This window comes from Bos taurus, chromosome 11, assembly GCF_002263795.3.
Source record: "Bos taurus isolate L1 Dominette 01449 registration number 42190680 breed Hereford chromosome 11, ARS-UCD2.0, whole genome shotgun sequence".
Lineage (NCBI taxonomy): Eukaryota > Metazoa > Chordata > Mammalia > Artiodactyla > Bovidae > Bos > Bos taurus.
Window position 1 is genome coordinate 94573335 of NC_037338.1, and position 20185 is coordinate 94593519.

General features: G+C 45.3%; 1 protein-coding gene across 7 annotated transcripts in view; it reads right to left on the bottom strand.

Annotated features, from left to right (window-relative positions):
- DENND1A (DENN domain containing 1A) overlaps positions 1-20185 on the bottom strand; it is a 531039-nt gene that overhangs the window by 45616 nt on the left and 465238 nt on the right. For all 7 annotated transcript variants that reach the window (XM_059891201.1, XM_015473579.3, XM_015473580.3 and 4 more), the window contains 4 exons: positions 19481-19521; positions 17204-17275; positions 15940-15996; positions 7499-7630 (listed from right to left, as the gene is read on the bottom strand). In XM_059891201.1, coding sequence (XP_059747184.1) covers positions 7499-7630; positions 15940-15996; positions 17204-17275; positions 19481-19521 — 302 coding nt within the window. The remainder of the gene's footprint in view (positions 1-7498; positions 7631-15939; positions 15997-17203; positions 17276-19480; positions 19522-20185) is intronic.

Sequence of the window (20185 nt, forward strand, 5' to 3'; positions counted from 1 at the left end):
GAGTCAAAAGAGCTCTGCAGCCGCCTGCCGGCGCTGAGGGCACAGCTGCCCTCCAGTCACCCTGCCGCCGGCAAGCGGGAGCTGGAGGGAATGGAGCTGGAGACCACCCCAGACGTGCCTGCTTTTTCACACAAAGTCATGGCTGAAAGAGTGGAAAAAGGAGTGATGGAAAAGGGGGAAATATGATTTGGAAACAACAGGGATTGAAGGGGCAGCCTGCAGAGGGCTCTGCCTTGTGGTCTGTGCAGGCGCGGCTGGTAAGTCAGGCCAAGAAGGCACTCTGACCGGCAGACCACAGCGTTCACTTCTCACTCACGCCTGGTGCCCCAGCCTGCGCCCTGGCCCCTGCCGCTCGTGTGTCTGAGTCAGACTTGGGCACCGTCTCCTGGCTGTGTCCCCAGCGCCTCTCCCTCTGCCCCACGATGCCAGCCCTCCTCGGTTTAGTGCTGACTTTCCACAAGAGCGTAGGCACGTGGGTCAGTTACACGTGTGCGTGAGCTGGGGTGGCTGCCACTGAGGGGTGTATGTTCTGAGAGACGCCGGGTGACGGGTGCTGGGAAGACAGGCTGGCTGGGAGGCCCTGTCCGTGGGTGACTGACATCTGGCTCTGCTTCTGCTCCACTGGAGGAAGCGACCGATGTTTACTGAGCACCCGTGTGCAGCACAGAACCAGGCAGACAGCGCCTCACTTAATCCCTATAAGGGCCTGTGATGTGAATATTATTATCCCCACCTTCAAGCTGAGAAAACTGATCTCACCGAGGTTAAGTTACTGAGGGCAGGTTACCAGCTTGTTAGTGCCAGAACTGAAAATTTAAGCCCAGAGCTGCCTGATGCTTTATGTTCAACCACACTGCTTCCATCAGCTGATCAGCCTTTGCCTTTCAGCAGCTAAACTCCTGGGGGCATTGGGGTGGTGGTGCCATATTTACTTTCTCTCTCTTTCTGTGAATGGCTGTTACATATGTGTGTGTGTGTAATTTTTTGGCCATACCATTCTGAAAGCAAGTTTCAGACGTCACCTAAATACTGAAGTGTGCACCCCTGAGGCATAAAGATAAGCCCCTAAAAACCATGACATCAACAATAGCTCTATCATGTCACCTAACATCCCAGTCCATCTTCAGATCTCTGAACTTTTCAAAGAATATCTTTGATGCTTAAAAAAACAAATCCAAGTTCATATTTTGCATTTGTTTATACAGCTTAGTCTCTTTTACAGATGAAATCTTTGCTTTCTGGGAAGAATTCAAGGGGCACTGGACCTTCCCTTCCCTTGCCTGCTCTCTCCCCAGCTCTCCTCCTCTCCAGGTCCACTCATTTTGGGAGTCTGGGGTGTCCCAGAGCCCCCTCACCTCCCCTCTTTTCCTGGGGCATTTAGGACTAGCCCTTAGGAGCTCATAAAAACACAAAACGGAATGAGACAGGATCTAAATTCCTATAATACAAATCTGTCTCTACTTGGAAACAAAACCCTTATTTATGGAAAATGATTTGGAATTTGCTTTTGACCACTAATGGAATATTCATTTTCTTTTTTCCAAATGAATGGAATTATAAGCATAGCAACTGAAGTAAAACCAAATAACCTGGATACACAGAAAGTACTTAAACAATAATCAGTTATTAATCAGTTTAAAAATCCACATAAATAATAAAACCCTAAGACGTTTACTGAAGGCCAGGTCAGTGCCAAGCCCTGTGGTGGACATTCCAGGCTCACATTCTCATTGGGGGAGACAGGAAGGCATTAAAGATATGATTACAAAGCTGTGTGAGATGCACTGCATGTGCCAAGTTCTGAGGTAGGACAAAGACAGGAGCAGCCAACTCAGTCGGGAGGATTTACACAAGGGACCGGCTCTGAGGGCAGACAGGCAGATAGATCATCACGGGCCTCATGGTCTACGTCAAGGGTGACGGGGAACCTTCAGGGGAGGCGAAGGGCAGGGAGGTGGCACGGCCACTGGTGTGTGGGTCAAGTGAGGCTGTATGGGGATGCAGCGCAGCTGAGTCTGAAGGTCAGTTAGGAGGCTGTGGCTCAGTCCAAGTGAGTGGTAACAGCCTGACCCACTGCTGTGTCAGAGGTGTGGAAGGCGAGGGACTGGGCAGTGTCAGGGGGCAGAAGGGAGAGGCTTGGCAGGGTGGTGGGGAGCAGACCCGGGTTCCTGGATGGACCTCACTGCGGTGGGAGGTGGAGGAGGAGGGGCCCGTGTGGGTGGGAGTGTACCCTCAGCCTGTGGGGTAAGGTGTCGGGAAGGATGAGAACCTCGGTTGGAGGTGTGTGGGAGGCAACGGTGGAGTTGAAGGGAATTGTTGTGTGACTTCTAAGCCCAATGGGGTGGAGGGGTTCCTCAGAGCTGAGGGTGCCAGGAAGGTATTCATTGGCAGGGCAGCTTCTCCAGCCCAGCGTGAGCCTGGCACTAAACAGCCTGGCTCACGCTTGTAAAGTCAGAACTCTCCGCATGCACAGACAACAGGCAACCGCATTCCAGGAGCAGATCCTAAGGGTGTATCCAAACCACTCCATCCCAGGCCTCCAGAAGCCATGGTAGCGCTTAGTTTGAGCTTTGGTTTAACTGGCTTTTCAAACTTTATGTTAAAGAGGTTTAGAAAGCTTTGCTCAACTGGGAGAACAGACACGTTTCAGTGCACATTTTTTTGGATTCTATCAGATTGGAAAGCAGGCAATTACTTTGTTTGTAGGATCAACCAGGGGTAACACAATGCAGCGGGTCCCAGAGTGGGTCTGCCCTGTCCTCCCAGCTCCTGAGAAGGCCCAGTCTCTGGCCGAGGCCCACGGCCCACAGCAGCACGTGCCCAGGACCAGAACCCAGTGTCCCTGGGTGCCACTGTCAGTGCGGTCCCCAAAGCCAGCGAGGGAGAGCTCAACTCAGTTGAGAGAAGAGGGCTGCTGCTGGTGGTGGAATAAGAATTAGCTCCTAATTCAAGCAAATGTCTTCTGGGCTTGTTTCCCCATCTGTACTATATTTATGGGACCATCTTCCTTACCACTTGACATCAAAGATTCAATTAAGGACTTGCCTGGTGGTCCAGACTTTGTGTTCCCAATGCAGGGGACCAAGGTTTGATCCCTTATCAGGGAACTAGCTCCCACACGCTGCAAGGAAGATTCCGTGCCACAACTAAGACCCAGTGCAGCCAAAGAAAACAAAAGATTCAACTAAATTAGTACATAGGTCTTTTCAAAGAGGGGTGGATGGGACCAAAGCCAGGAGCCCTGAATGATGTGACCAAAGACTGAGTTCTCCATTGGATACAATAGTCACTCGATAGTGCCATATTTTCCCGATAGGGATACAAGCCACTCACACCCATAATTGGTGATGTGGGAAAGTAAAAATAAATGTAAATGTCTTCTAAGTTAAAAAAAAAAAAATTAGATGAGTACAGAAGTGAATGAGTACCAAGTAGCCTGTCTACCTAATTAAATACAGGGAGCACAGCAGTTTCCAAGGGGTGCTCCCTCTGCTAATTCCTCAGAGGGGGAAGAGTTAAGGCAAGGTGTCTGGCTGAGGGGCACCAAGACCCTGCTGGGGAGGGCAGGGCTTCCTCACTCCTTCCCCAGCCACAGAGAGGAGAGCAGGCCTACTTCATACAGGAGAGAAAAGCATGGGGACACCTCAGGTTCTCTCTGGGCCCTCTGGCTCTCAGCTGCCAGGAGGGGAGAGCGTCTCCATTGAGTCTGGGAGATGGAACTGAGCATGCTCTGTGCTCCTGGTGCTCACTCCCCCGCCCCCCGCCCTGCTACACACACACAGATGCCAGTGCACAGGCACCCTGGGCACCACCTGAAATTGCCCACATTTCCTGTGGGGCATAGCTCAGTCTTTTCAATTCAGAGATGAGGTTTGAGCAAGCCCATTTGGCTTCAGGTCTAAAGCCATATTCTCTTTTTAGCTTCTTGGTAAAAAAACAAAAAACTGGCATCCTTATCTCATTTGACTGTCTCCCGGGCTTTCTTTCTCATTTGATTCTGAACTTGAGAGAAAAAAAGTTATTTACAGCCTCCTTAGACCTAAACATTTTCCAAGGTAGGAAAAGATATTCTCAAGTCAGAGACTTTTGAACTCTTTAAAGAAATTAGATAAGGATGCAGAGGCTAACTAAAAATCCATTTACTTGACCTTGTTTGGAACCATCGACATGGCTCATGATGAACTGTGAGTGGTGTTACATTATGTCTGCTTTAGAAAAGAAATGAAAGGCTAGAGAGTTCAGTTTGTTGTCTTTTAGTTACAGGGCCCAGCTTAGGTCCACAGACAATGGGCCTGCAGGGGAAGAGGATGTCCCTGTGGGGGCCCTCAGAGAGCCCTGAGCTCACCTCTCTCAGTGTTCTCGTCACTCTGGGTTGGGCGTCCATTTGCTGGTCTGTCACCCTTATTATATCCCACAAGGACTTATCTATCTATTTATTTTACACATGGATGAACAGATGCAGAATCAAAGGGAGAAACGGTCATAATCTTGAAAGAAGAAGCTCCAGTGAAGCAGAAGCAAGAAAGTACCTTTTCTCCCCTGAGGGCTCTGCAAAGGCCACCCCCTACCCTGCTGCAACTGGCCACAGGTCTCCATGGAGTCCCCTGGCTGGCTTCACTAACTTTGCAAGGTGGAGGGATGAATGTAATCAAGACCTCACTAGTCTCTGCCCCCAGTGGAAAGCTAACTGTTCTTAAAGAATGAAATCCACAGGAACACAGACTCAAGGCAAGGGTCTTTCTGAGGTTGGCGTGGACTGTCTGACTAGCTTAAATTATTTTTCTGGAACACATTAGCTTTACTGGACATTTCAAACAGAAGCTGATGTCTCTGCTTGGTGAGGGAACTGAAGTGGGCTCTGGGGGTGAACCGTCCTGTGCTGGCAATATGGTCCTGGGAAGGTCCCTGAGCTCTGACTCTGGCTCGAAATACAGCTAAGGACCTCTTCCTCAGAGGGTATGGCAGAAATGACACAAGTTTTCCAAAAGGAGAATATGTACTATTAGGGCTATATGAGTAGTTTAGGTAACACATGGATGGACCTTATTTTTTTAGATAGACCTTATGAAAATATTGGGCCAGTATTGATAATCTGTGGGTTTATCAACATCACTGCTTAAGAAAGTAAAATGTCAGATTAGTATAAATGTCAGGTTGGAGTCTGTTTAAAGAAAAATATGAAATGAAAAAAAAAAAAAATAGTACAGATAGAACACAGAGGAGGGTGTGGCAAAAAACTCTGAAATGGAACTCAAAAGGCTTCTTTGAGAATGTACGGCCCCTGAAACACATGCCTGCCGGTAGAAGGTGCTCTAGAAACACTGCCTATTCTGGTCAATGGTTCATCAAAGCAGGTACCCAGGGAAGGACTGAAGGCCAAGCTAGCACCAGGGCAAAGCTGGAAAGAGTTAAAAGAAAGGGGTCTTGGGTTTCCCTGGCCCATCCCCCCTGCCGCTAATCTGTCACTTAATGAAGAAGCTGTGGCACAAGTGAGCTGGCTGGCAGTTCACTTACAGCAAACTGATTAAGAATGTTCAACCAACAGCAGACTGTAGACCTTTCCAGAGAAAATAAATAGAGTGTAGACTGTATGCAAATGTGTTTGTCACTTTGACAGCACGTCTCAATTAAGGCATCTCGCGGCTGTGGGTAGGCTCTGTGGCTGCAGCTGGAAGGGAGAGCCCGCTGCATGGCTGATACTTGGGGCTTGACCTTAATCCGCATGCATGCATTAAAAAAAAAAAAAACCCTGCCTTCCTGTACACTTGCATAATGCTGGCAGCCACGTGAGGGAAGTGACAAACGGGGAAAAAAAGCCACTTTCATCCTCTCCAGTTTACAGACCTGTGAAGGCACAGACAGCTCTTATTTCAACAGAGTTTGGGGTGGCTTTTTTAATTGTTTATCCCCCACCCATGCGTGCACACACTCTTATTCTGCATTTAGCTGGGAATGACATTAAAGCATCTCTACTTCTCGCTGAAATGGAAAGAAGGTCTTTCTCCATTTCAAATAGGGCCTCCTTTTTTGTGTTTCGAAAATGGAATGTTTAACACCATGAAATCCCTCTCCCCCGCCCCCTCTTTCTCTGTAATGGGCTCCAAACTCCAGAGAGGGGCTCTTTTCATGGGAAGGTTAGTGTGTGCAGGAATGAGGACAAAGGAAAGCAGGAAGCTGGCTCTGGAGTGCCATGCTGGCGACAAGCAACCGACCGGGGGCTGCGCTTTCAGCAAACACAGTCAGAGAACTAGGGTGCAGATTCCTCCAACAGGGCTTGAACCCCAGGAAGGGGCAGCTCCTTGGGGTGCAAACACTGATGAAATTTGAAGATACTCATTAATCAAGTGAGCACTGCCCTGTGGATGCCTCTTTCCTATACTACACTTCAATTTTTATAACGTCCCTTTAAAGTGTAAAATCAGAAAAGGGGGATGGATATCTCCAAGTTTAAGATGTATGAATGTATTATCTAAAAATATTGATCACAGAAGAAGATTCTTGTGTTTCAACAAACTCATCCCTCACCATAATAACCCACCACAACAGTTTCATTAGTTCCCTTCATTTCTAAATAGCTCAAAGTCTGGTACATAGCAGGCACTTGATAAATGTCTGTTAAAAGCAGGAACATTTTAAATGCACGCTTCTAGATCTTTTAGGTGATAACATAGCATCATATTAAAGATAAAATCATGAAGATTATTTTAATCACGCTTCATCTAATTAATGGTTAAGAATCAAGTGACTTAAGAATGAATAACCGTGCAAATTCTTATTATAGTCATAGCTTGCTAACAGAGCCATTTCTCACAAATCAAGAAATTATGACTTTGGCTCATCAAGAGAGTCAATTCAAGAGAAGAAGAGGAGGGTATACAATGTTTTTTAACCAAAAATATAACCACTGATAGGACATGGATAAGAAAAATTTCAGTTTCTATGTTTTACTTAAGAGGAAAAAAAAAAATCAAACAACTGAACAATGTTTTAAATGCTCAGGTTGAAAAAAGTTGGTTACAGAATCGGATCATGAGAATTATAGTGCGGGTGTTTACTCTGAGAAGCACGACCCCCAATATTGATTTTCAGGAAGTATATTAATAAAGAACTCCTAATTGATTTTTTAAGACTTCACTTGTTGTCTTTTATTTGAAGGTGCAAAGAAGGGCCTGGGATGCTGAAGCGTTCTAATGAGATGCTTAGCTAACAGAGGCACCTTAAACCGAGTGCCTTGGAATGGGGAGGCAGCAGCTGCATTTAATGACTTCACTTAACAGTTGAGCTGGTTTATGACCAGAGCCACACTGTCTTCTCAAAATTTCTGAAAATTCACCTTTTTGGAAACATGTTTCTACCAAGTGAACCTTTGACAATGTGCAGAACTCCATGGAGTTTTTTGTTTTGTCAGAGAGAGCTGAAATGAAAAACTGTTTACATGTGCTATATCGTCCGCTAAAACAACAGAAAGCCCAGGCCAGGCAAGGGGCCAGGTACATACCTGTCCAAAGTGGACTGTGATTGGCCGCCGGTCCTCTCGGAACTTGGGGTCCTTGGCCTCTACCAGTGGGGACGGCACAGTCTTTGGCAGCTGCTCTTCTGTGGTGGGGGCACAGCCATTCTCAGTGATGTCCTGCAAGGAGAAGTCCCATGGCGGGGTTGGTGTCTGGGTTATGGCCCCTGCCATGAGCACAGGGGCTCTTTCCCACCCCACTGCTAAGACACCTGCCAGAGAACCCCCTCTCGGACACTCCTGCTAGAGATGGAGGAAATGGAAGGCTAACTTGGCCCTTTCACTTAGGGAAACCAAAATCATGCACATTATATTATAAAGACAACATAATAATTCACAATAGTGGGGAAGACCTTTCCTCCTGCTACCTCACACAGTTATTTTAATTTTTATATATTCACTCTGTCTGCATGCAGGCATTTAAAAATTACTTGCAATCACAACTCGTGCATAATTTTACATTCTGTTTCTTCTACTATAAACATTTCCATGGTACAATACAGTCATTAGAATGATCATTTTAATGGATGCATAATATTTCATTGAGCAGATACTCAATAATTTAATAAACCATTTTTACTACTACTGGGCATTTAGATTGCTCCTAATTTTTTTTTTAAACTTTTTTTTTAAACATCACAGGGATAAACACTGCCATCTTTCTTTCTTTTAGATTAATTCTTTAACAGAAATCCATAGGAATGCAACTGCTTGATCAAAAGATATACACATTATTAAGGCTTTTTATTCATTCTACCAAACTGCTTTCCAATTTACACCAACTACCAGCAATGGATGTATTATCAGTTTCACCATGCGTGTTAGCCATACCGTTTTAAAAATGTATTGCTAATTTAAGAGGTGAAAAGCTAGACCTTGTTGTTGTTTTAATTTGCATGCTTTGATGATTTGTGAGTGTGGACATTTTCTCCGCATTTGTTCACTGATGACGTTACTGTTTGTGAAAACTGTGTGTTCCTGCTCCCTCCTTAGCCTTAGTCTTTTCAGCAGAGAATGAAGAAAGACACTTAAGGCTGAGTTAGGATTCTATGACCTGGAGAAAATTTAGGGAGCCAGTGTCATCTTTTTTTTTAATTTAGAAATTCACATTTAATTTGTGCTTGTGATAAATAAAGTCAAATTTTAAGGTAAAGAAAAACCACAATGTGCAAAAAGCAGTGACGCTCCTTTCCCTAACGCTGGCAGCTGACCATCCCCGTGGGTTCTTCAGGACGTGGATAGTGCCGACTTGTGCAGTGAGGATCATATGGCTTTATTCAAGTCAGGAAAGTTGCTTAAATCTTCATTTAAGCAAGGCAGAGAATAAATGTACAAGTAAAAAACATTTAAATCGTTTTTTTTTTTTTTTTTTTACTAAGTAAAAATAACTCACAGCTAGAATAAAATAATAAATACAGACAGAGGATGAGATGGTTGGATGGCATCACTGACTCGATACACATGAATTTGAGCAAGCTCTGGGAGTTGGTGATGGACAGGGAAGCCTGACATGCTGCAGTTCATGGAGTTGCAAAGAGGCGACTGAGCAACTGTACTGAACTATTTTCATTGCAAAAACAAATACACATTTTGGTCAACAAGACACATACCCTTAGTACTCATTAAATTCTGCACATAAAAGACTTGACAATTGATTGTTCTCACTGAGTTAAATACAGAGAATGGTGGCACGTGGAGGAAAGTGATCCCTTACTAAATAATAATGCATTAAAGAAGAAACACAGAACATCTTTGAGCCTCAGTCTCCTCACCTGTAAAATGGAGCTATGGTAGCTATGAGGAATAAAGATGATTAAGCCACATAAATGTCTAGAACATTTTTCCTCAGCAGTGTCCTATGTATGGTACTCAATAATAATAACTGAGTACCTACTAAAGAGGCACTCAATAAACTATAGGGAGTAAATAAACCGTGGTGGTGTAGTCACTAAGCTGTGTCCGACTCTTGCAACCACATGGACTGTAGCCTGCCAGGCTCCTCTGTCCATGGGACTCTGCAGGCAAGAATACTGGAGTGGGTTGCCATTTCCTTCTCCAGGGAATCTTCCCAACCCAGGAATCAAACCCAGGTCTCCTGCACTGCAGGCAGATTCTTTACTGACTCAGTTACAAGGGAAGCCCCAAATCAACTATACTTTAATAAAAATAAATAAACAATAGGGACTGCTCCCCCACTCCTCCTCTCTATATATTCAACTCCATACACCCAGCTGAGTCTCTGTGCTGCTTGGTAACAACACATGGAGATGGTGACCTCTTGGTTTTGCTAGGCAGGGCTTGCACCAAGTGGCCCCTGAGTCTCAGCCGGGCCGAGGCTCAGTAATGAGAGAAGTTGCCGCCAGCCAATTAGAAACAGCTCTCTTGGAAAGGGGCTGCCCAAAGGTGCTCAGGTCAAGTGGAACAAAGAGAGGGAGGGACTCCTTCAGTGCCAGAAAGTAACAAAGGGCACAAGGGGCATTATAGATCCAGTGGGGTTACTGAGAGGACATACATAAGAGGTTAAATAAAGCCAAACAAAACAGTTCACTTTTAGTTCAGGAAAAGTATTGCACTGTATGTGACTGGTTGGGGAGAAAAATAAAGACATGAAGCAGTAAGGTAAGCTAGTAAGAAAATATTGAGAGTAATGAAAACTATAAGATGATAACTATTTTTTAAAATGTCTGTTGTAGTTTTGGGCAAAGCATCTTAGCTTAAATTTTTAAGTTAAAATTTCAAGTAAAAATGTCCTAGGTTTTGTTTTTACCATTAACTAGCTATCTGATCTTTCCAATTCACTCAACCTCTCTGTACCTATTTATTTTTACAACAGGGAGACCACCATCTGCTTGGCAAACTTCAAAGCTGCTAAGAGAATGGGTTAAATGAGATGAGATGTGAGGAAGCTTTGAAAAATGTCTAAGTCCTGTGCAAATTGAACATGAGACTTATTCCCTGCAAAATGGAAAAAGCACCATCTGAAAGGAAGAGCTTCCCTGTCCCTGTGCTGAGTGCCTACTACTTGCAGTCACTTCTCCAGGCCCTTGACCTTCACTATCACACTTAGCTTCCACAAGAACCACAAAGTAAATGGGATTATCACTCTTTTATAGGTGAGGAAACAGGGCTCAGAGAGGGCAAGTTACCCAAGACCACACTGCGAGAAAGCGGAGGAGCCCAGGGCGATGTGATTTATACCATATGGACCCATGACAACAGCACAAGAGAAGGTATTCTGAGTCAAGGAGGTGCTCAAAAACTCATCAGATGTGGCCTTGTCCTCAGAAACCCTATCACAACAAATCATTGTAAAGTTGAATAGGACATTTGGAAGCCAAATGTGTCCAGTATACACATGTGCTTGTGCATCAATATACATGTTAATTTTCTTTAGTTAGAAGACCCAAAGGTGCCCAAGATTTCTTACAAAGTCCTGGGGCTCGCCCCACTAATCTGTTAACTTCTTCACTATTTCTTTCACCTGGGGTAGGAAAACTGCTTCCTCCCAGGATCCTAGAGAACAGAGAGGGAGAAGTCCGTCAGGAAAGAAACAGGGACTCACACCCTCTCCTGCAGGTACCAGCAGAGATCTTACATACTCCATGGATCCAAAAACACAATACTTGGTACCTGTGATTAAAGAAATTGTCCTTTAAGAATTAACTGAGATGCCATCAGCAAAGAGAATGGTAAAACTCTCATACTCTTCTGGTGGGAACACAAACTGCAATTCCTATCAAAACCCTAAAAGAGGAAAGAGCCTCTGGCCCACTAAGTCTACTTTCAGAAATTTATCCAGATGGAATAATTAAGAATTCCTACAAGGTTTACCTATGAGGATGTTTGCCTAAGAAATACTGGAACTAACTAAAGCGTCTAGCAATGGGATTAATGAATGTATGTACATCTATCAGATAAAACTGTATGTGGCCATTTAAAACAACATGTGCAGGAAATATTTAGTGTTTTGAGAAACGGTCAGGATACAGTGAGTGAAAATACAGGTTATAAAATTCCCTTTTTTCCTTGTTGATTTGTTGAATTTTCTCCACAATTTTTTTTTTTTTTTTGGTAAATGCTCAAAATGTCCTTAAAAAAAAAAAAAATCAAGAAGGTAACAGGCAGGGTAAATCTGTTCCTTCCTGAAGAGTCACACAGGAGGAAGACACTAGATGGAGCTGCGGGTAAGAGGCCGCTGAAGGTTGGTAGATTTCTCCCATGGCTCTGTTCAGAGCTGGGAGATTGTTAGTTCCCATCCCTTGGTCAACAAAGGAGTCAGAAAAGAATACAATTTCTATCACCTTCCCCAGGCTGGAATCAGAGATCATGCCTGGGATCTAATCTCCATTTGCCTCTGGAGAAGGCAGGGACTGAGTCCCTAGGAGGAGTCCGGAGATGGGAACCCAGAGGAAGAAGGGAGCTTGGCGTGGCCTTGGGTGGGAACTGGGGTGAGGGAGCTGAGGCTATATGACTTCATGAGGCAGAGATTCCAGAACATTCCTGGCCCATGGGAGGCAGGGAGCAGGGTGCCTGGAAGACTACTCTGGTGGCAGTGTGGAGGACCAAAAGGGAGAGGCTCCCAGCCCGGCCATGCTCTCCGGGTACACGCACACGGGTGCGTGGGCAGACCAGCCGCTCCAGATGCGGGATAGAAGAAGACAGACAGGTTGGAATCTCCCATTTGCCAAACGGCTACTATGTGTTGCTGTTTAAACCCATTATTTCTTCTAGTCCTTACAACAGTCCAGTAAAAATCTCTATTTCCCATACTTTATAAATGAGAAAAACTGGCAGGACTGAATCCGGCTTATCTGTCTGCTTCAGAGGCCCCAATTCCACACCGCAGAGTGAGGGGTTTGAAGGCTCTCGTGGGTGTGAGGCTGGGGCCTCCCATCTCTGACTTAGCTTCCTGGTCTCCATGTTCGGATTTGTGCAGTGTCCTTTTCCAGTCTACTTCACGCTACAGCAAATGCAAACTACGGGATGAATATTGATAGCAAAATAGTATCCAGAGTTGGAATTTCTGTGATTTGAGGCTGCAGTGGAGACAGGGAGCTGACAGTTGTGTGATACAGTGTGAAAATGTCTGTCCCACAAGAGTCTACCTGGGTCTCCCAGCCCCAAAGGTGCTGCCTCACTCCCTTCGATACACTAGGAAATGCTTTGCCAGAAACTCAAGTCTTCACTGACTCAACTGTGAACCTGCTCCTTTCAGTCACACAGACTCTGAATCGACAAGCTCAAGGTATCTTTAAAAGATCAAATATTTAAAAAGGGCTGTGAGGGAATTCCCTGGAAGTCCACTGGTTTGGACTTGGCCCTTTCACAGCTGCAGCCTGGGCTGGGTTCAATCCCTGGTCAGGGAACTAAGATCCCTCAAGCTGTATGGTATGGCCAAAAAAACCCAAAAAAAGGCTGTGAAACGGGCCCATTTGACTCAGTCATTTTAATTTTATACTGAAGAAAATATTATTATTTTTCAGGGGTTCTCCAATAGGCAAAAAAAAGAAAAAAAAAAAGGGACATCCTTACATAAATATTTTAATGTTCCTCATAGGAAAGAAGGAGTGTGGGAATAGCTACTGTTTTTAAAAGAGGGCATTTGGTGCAGCGGTGTACAACACTGCAATAGAAGGAGGTTTGTTGAGAGCCACAGCCCAGCCATGCAGCATCCTCCCAACAGGCCAGGTCTGGTGGGGAGGGGCTCTGGATGAAAGAACTGATTTTCCCTTTAGAAAGTGATGGCTGGGTAGCATTCCTTGCCATTTCTTCTTCCTAATTTTGAGCAAGTTAAACTTCAAAGAAGGCTAAGCTATAGAAGAATTTGACCACCTTGCTCCATTTATCCAGAGAAATGTGTTATCCATCCTTTTTTGTTGTTGGGCTAAAGCAGAGCAGGTATGGAATAGAAGCTACACTACAGTCTCTATTAACAATTATTTGCCAGTGGTCACAGGGATACTTTGAAAGCTCTTCTTTCAGAGGCTTTGAAAGTCTGCAGCACAAATGAATGAGGGATGGAGAAGGGCCCTGCTCAGTCATATTAGAGATGGACCTCCACACACCATGTTGACCTCTCCACAGGTCGGCCCCACATTTTCTATTTGCAATTCAAACCCAAGGCAAGAGCAAAGAGGGCAAGGTTGGGTTCTTGATTATATCTGTGGGGTCACCATTGCTATGCAGAGTTAGAGGAGGCCAGGTGGCAACCCAGTACATTTGAAAATTAGGTCTTTGTTGGGAACAGCCTCGATTTTGTAGCAGAAACCAAACTTGAGATGTCTACATGGGATGCATCTGGGGAGCCACACATATATGTTGCCATGTAAAGGGAAGGTGGAGGGGTAAAAAAGCCAAGGAAATATTTTCTACTGCGGTGAGAGAGGTCAGACAAAGCCAGATCCTAAATTAGCTCAGGAAAGGGAGCTGGAGCCCTGTGGAAGACCTGGTCCTGTCTGTCCCGAACAATGCTAGAGTCTCAATTACAAAATGGCTCTTCCAAGAACAACTGCAAAATATCAAGTCTGCAGAAATCTGTAAGACCGAAGGGGGAAAAGTGAAAATTGAAAAGGGTGCACTAATAGATCTGTCAACAGTCCGGTGGTGACAAGCCACATTTCTATGAAATGCCTTCACCGTTTGTGTCACCTGAAATGTACTGACACTCTCTATAGAACATTATCTCCTGAAGCTATTCTTGAAAAGACTGGCAGGGGGAAGAGGAACAGGGGAGGGAAGACTCTGCCTCAAATGCCATCAAGGAGAGGAAAGGGAGATGGTAGGGAGGAGAGTGATCTAGATTGTCTAAGTGAACCTTTGAACAACATCAAAAGCCCTCAGTTTAACTGGTTATTTGCACAAATTTTACCCATCATAAAAAGGGGATTTTCTTAAGGCCTGATGCTTATGTGTACGAGGAAGGAGGCGATGGCCTGCAGAGAACAGATCTGACCAAGGAGGCAACATGTGTCCTCTGCCTGAGGAGGCAACCTTTCTCTGCTTACTCCAAGTAACCTTCTAATACCAGCCTGATGCGGTTATCAAGGAAGGAGAGCCTGGTGACAGCTCCACCCTCCCTGCCCCTCCATTTTACATCTGCAATCCAATTCAGTTACGCATGACTGGGATAGGAGATAAAAAGGTGTATTTAGGGACTTAAATAACATCCAAGTAAAGGATTCCACCTGCCAGTCTCTGGCAGAGTGCAACAGACCACAGTTAAGGTCTATCTGAATTTACATTAGCAGGATTTTTATTTCCAGGACTTGAATATCAGCTGCTAAAAATTCACTCCCAGCTGAAACTAAGAATGTGAATGCTTAGTCAGAGCAAATTATTTTGCAATTAGAGGATCAATTCCATTGGCCATTTCAAATTAATGAGAGGTCCTTTCTGACTTCTAAAATTAAAACTGCTTTCAATTTTTAAAAAAACTGCCGAGATAGACAAAGATCCTTATTACCTGGCACATTTTGGGGGTGTGGAGATAATGAAGTAAGTGATCCCAAACATCTTTTGGAAAACAAAACACTTGTTTCAAGAAGGCAGTATGAAATACTACAGTGATAAGAGCACAGACACTGAAGCAGATGAATCTGGAATTGAATCCTGGCTCTGCCAGGCTCCACCAGTGTGACCTTGAACAAATTATTTCACCTTTTAACTGGGGGTCTCCTTACACAGGATATGAGAATAATACCCCCCAGAGTGGCTCTATGGATTAAATGAGAAAGCTCCTGGGCTGGACCATCCTTAGAAAGTGCTTAATGAAGGGTAGCAATGCTAATACTGATGCTGATATTCATAATGATATAAAGATGCCCTCTCTGTTATAGCAACTTCCCTGCACAAATCTAGAGAATCAGGTAGGGGCAGTCTTAGTCAGGATGCAGTCTGTATGATTTTATATGACTTTACTGATGGTCCATGAAGACAATCAGAGTCTTTCCCTGCCCCTTGGGTCTCACATATGAACTGCGAGCAGAGCCTGCAGTATCCTCCTCAAACCCACGTGCAGGCTGGAACCACGGCAGTCATTTCCCTGGAGGTGCTTCTGGATTTTGGTTACAACCAGCCCCAGGGCAGAGGTCAGCTGTAGGAGCTGGTAGTGCTGGGGTGGGGAGGCCGAGCCAATCTGTATGGACCCTAGTGAAGTGCGGGCCCAGGGGGGTGAGCAGGGGACAGACTAACAGTAGTAACTCTGAACTTGCTTGCCTTTGTGGGTTTAAGCCAGTCTTAATGTTATTTGAAGACAGTTTTTTGTCTGTGAATATTTATAACAGTGTGAAAACTCCCGGACAGCTGGTAATGCATTTTGAAGTGTGCTAACAACACTGTATCAAACAGCCTCTATTGATCACATCGTACTTTTTTGTGGCCATGCATTTCATACACGGTGCTTATACATTTTGAATAAGAACTTCAAGTACCTTTTGCTTCAAGCGGTTTTTCACCTCTTTTATTCCCATTTTTGCATGATCTTTTGCCTGCATGAAAAATTAATTTAAGTTAAGATTCCCCTTCTGTTTCCAGCAGGGACTGTGCTTGATTTCAGTCCATCGTGAATCACCTTCTCTGATTACTAGAAAAAGGAAGGAAAATGGGATCATCAAGTTGAAAATATAATGGCTATGAAAACAAATACAATGTTGAAAGGTTAAAAAAAAGCCCTTAAAGAGGCTACACAGATTTTGTTTTCTGCATTTTGATGGCACTGATTTTTCCCCACCTCTGAAGCTCTTCTTCTGCTCTCTGTAATTATTTATCTCTGCAGCCTGGCGACAGCTACCAGTAAGAGGAGAGCAGCAGCTTCTCCAGCTGCAAGGTTCAGAATATCCACTACGCTTAACCAGGGCAGGGCTTCAGGACCAATTTTCTGCCCAGGCCAAACAGACACATTGCTGGGTTTCTCTGATGCCATTTCTTAAATTTCATTTCAGCAGACACCCTGGCTTTGACTTTCTGTCATTCTACGACCTGTGCGGTTCTCTTGGCAGCTACCCACCCTATTAAAATAATTACTATTTAAGCACAGAAAGGACTAACAAAATTAAAAATGGAAATAAAACAAAACCACCCCAGGTAAGTGTCTCGGAGTCAAATTAGGAAGCAGGAGAAACCATGAGAAAAAATACTTGAGGCTCATAAAAGATGGAGCATCGGGAACCGGCGTGTTCTCTTATTTTCACTCTGCTGTGGGCACAAGTTTCACAAACAATGCATTTCCTATAGGGCAGTGATGAGAGAGATGATGAAGAATTTGGGACAAAAAAATGGGCATGTGTCCCACCACGAGCATTCTTCAGTAACCTGCAGAGCAGCTGCTTTATTCTGACATAATAGCGAGGATAAACACAGGAAAGGTCTACCAGAACACCCGACAGACCACAGCCTCTGGGTCTTCTGGATGGAGCACTGGAATTTTAGCCACCCCATCTACATCTGAAAAGCTAAAACAAGTAGCCGCCCATTTCTCTATTGCAGCCACTGTGTGCAGAAACATTTTAAATGAAAAAACGTCACTGACCTGGTCATAAAACATCAATGCTAAACAATTCTGAGAGTTTTGAGAGCTTTAGGAAATAACACAGCAGCCCCCAAATCAGCTCTGCAACATAGGGTTCAGTCTAAGAGTTTTGTCGTCATGCTCAGGAACAGATCTGTGTGGATCCCGAGACCAAGACCAGTACTTACGAACTTATAGACAGTCTTCATGGCCGGGTTTGCTTTCGTTTTTACAGTATTCAAAATTGCTCCACTTCCTTTCTATAATAAAAATGTCAGTTAGCAATTTGGACTGAAGATATAGTAGGCCAACAGCAACAAAGACCTCTTCTCTTTAATCAAGTTAAGCAACATTTCAAAAGTGTGTAACTTAATTAGAGGAACAGGCTTAGATGGTGACTGGTCCTGGGCAATTAAATTCCGACCACAGCAGAATCCCTATGGGTGGGTGTGGGGGCAGAGGGGGGATGGTGGGTGGTGACAGAATAGCTGAGGTGGGACCCCAGGCTCAGTATTGTGCTTGGCACCTGTCTGCTGGCTGGGAGGAAAGCTCATCACAGGGTCTCTGAGGCAAAGCTTTCTTTGGAGTGATCTACAAGGAATTCTACAAGAAATCTACAAGAATTTCTTCTCAAGAAATTCTAGTTACCACGGACAACACTAAGATAAGTTTAATAACAATGGATGCTAACACTGAGCTGGGGCAGAAAACTGAGGGCCGATTAGGCAAGGTTATCTGGCTACTGTGACTACCTTAAGTCACGCAGCCTCCTTTCTTCCCCCTGGTTTTCTGTGTTGTTTGTAAGGACTCACGGTGGGGATGCCCCGGTTTAGGTTCTGAGGGTACCAAGCCACTAGAGGGCAGGTCTCTGCCTTCAAAGACCCCTAGTCTGGGGGGAAACAAGTGCCACCCAAGGTGGCAAGAACCACACTGGCCGTGCGCACAAGGCAGGTGGCAGCAGCTCATTGTGTAGCAGGATGGGGAAGGCAACAGAGGATGAAATATTTGGCCCATGAAGGAAGAGTAGGCGCTTGTGTTGGGGACAGCGCGGATAAGGACATTCCAGGGACAGGAAGCAGCTCATAAACAAGCGCAGAAGCTGTAAAGCCATGGCATGTTCTGTGAGTAACAACAGTCAGCGCATCATAGGAGGACTGGCGAGTGGAACCGAGAGCCAGATGGGGTCAACCACAGAGGGCCAGCATGAGCAGTCCATACCCCAGAGGATTTTTAACCAAGTGCATCACATAATCAGATTTGTGGTGGTTTGGAAAGATATTGGGTTGGCCCAAAAGTTCATTCGGGTTTTTCTGCAACAATCCCAATAGATTTGAATGGAAAGAGAAATTGGATTCAGGGCATATACAAAAGAGTCAGACATACTATATAATTATTGGGATTAACTTTTAGCACAATTTTTGGTAACCGCCTGTATTAGAAACCTTGAGCTTTAATTAAAAACTTCAAAATTTGACCTAGAAAGCATTCTCTGTTGTAGGATAATAGGAAATTTTCACCCACTCATTTGTTCCATACTGCTTTCCAAAATTACTCTGTATCCTATTTCAATGGTCCTTTAGAGTATTAAAACTCCCTTTATCAATCAATCAACGAGTCCTTATTGCTTGTCTGTGATTTGCCAAGTGCCATGTTTGGCCATTCGAGAAGAACAAAAGAAACCTTTCATTGAGGAATTGCTTACTCTCGGCCAACTGCAGCCACTTCCAAGGGACCCGCCTTGGCAGCAGTATGCTTGGCCCATGAGCAGGAGCGCACACTTACCACACCGCGCTGGGGCTCCTGTTTATGCGCCTGCCTCCCCAGCAAGAGCAGGATCTCCCCCAGGGCAGGGCCTGTGTCCTGCTTCCCACTGGATCCCAGTACCCAGTGCGGCGCCCGGCACACAGAAAGCCTTTGGTACGTACTCACTGACGAACCCATTTAAGGAAAGGCAACATCTGAATTCTTTAGTGGCTTTTGAAGCCCTAGCACCTGGCTTCTAACACAATCAAAAACTGCTTACAACAAGAGTGAGGGGACGAAAACCCTCAGTGATGCATTTTCCATCCTCCCAGGAGCCTTGTGCTGTGAAACGTATTTCAGAGCAGGAAGTGGGACCGATTTTTGGGTTTCTCATGAAAAGTTCCCAACTGGTCTGACCCTAGAAAGAGACCCCTGGAAATCCTCTGAGGAGGCAATATCCTTTCAACACGCCTTGGCCTGCTTCCTGAGGCAAGGAAGCTTCTCCTGCCTCTCATCACCCTCACTGAGGGCGGACTTTGGACAGTCTCTTCCTGCTAGTCTCCACCTGGCACCAGAATGGCCTGGCTTTACAAACAAAAGTATCTTCAGCTGGGCACACACAGTGCCCTGGGCCGAATGACAGCACTGTGGGTGGCAGGGCAGGAGGAGGGCGGCCAGCAGCCAAGGAGGAGCCCAGGTAGCTCTGCGGGGGTGGCACTTACCCGGACTGTGGAGAGCCACTGGTGGTATAGCTTATCACTCCCTGGGGAAAGAGGAGGCAGAGAAGCTGGTATTTAGAGAAGTCATACATCTACCCTCAGGAGTTCCTCAAGTTGCTTTCAGCATGCAGGACTTGGAAAGCTCAAAATCTGGAGAACCACACGGAGGCTCCCACGCCCCCTCCCTGAAGGAGCTGCTGCCACAGGTTTCTTTCTCAGAGTGCTATCTGATCCTATCAGTGTCCTGAGTACAAACCCAAATCCTCCTTCTTGCCTACTGGATAGAGGTCAGACCCCCTAACAACCCTGCTTCTCTTCCTCCGTCTTGTCTTGGCACTGCCCACCATCTGCCTCTCCGTGCTGTACTACCATTCTGTACAACCTCAGGCTCCCTGATCATGCATCCTCCAAGCCGTCCATGCCCTCACAAATGCTGTTTCCCTTGCCTGGCTAACATTCCCTGCTCTCTCTGCTGCACACACTCAGTGACCAGCTCAGTCATTTCCTCTGTAGGCTTCTCCCACTCCTTGCCTTGAACTGGAGGGAAGGAGTTACCTATTCTTGTTACCTCTAGAATAGGTAACATCTATAGGTCTGTGCTCTCTAAAATCCTGAGAGTCACGCCAGGGCAGGAACCACAGGGCCGTGTGTCCAGTGTAAGCACACGTTCGGCCTGCCTTATGCTAAAGTAGTACCAGGAAAAGGAAA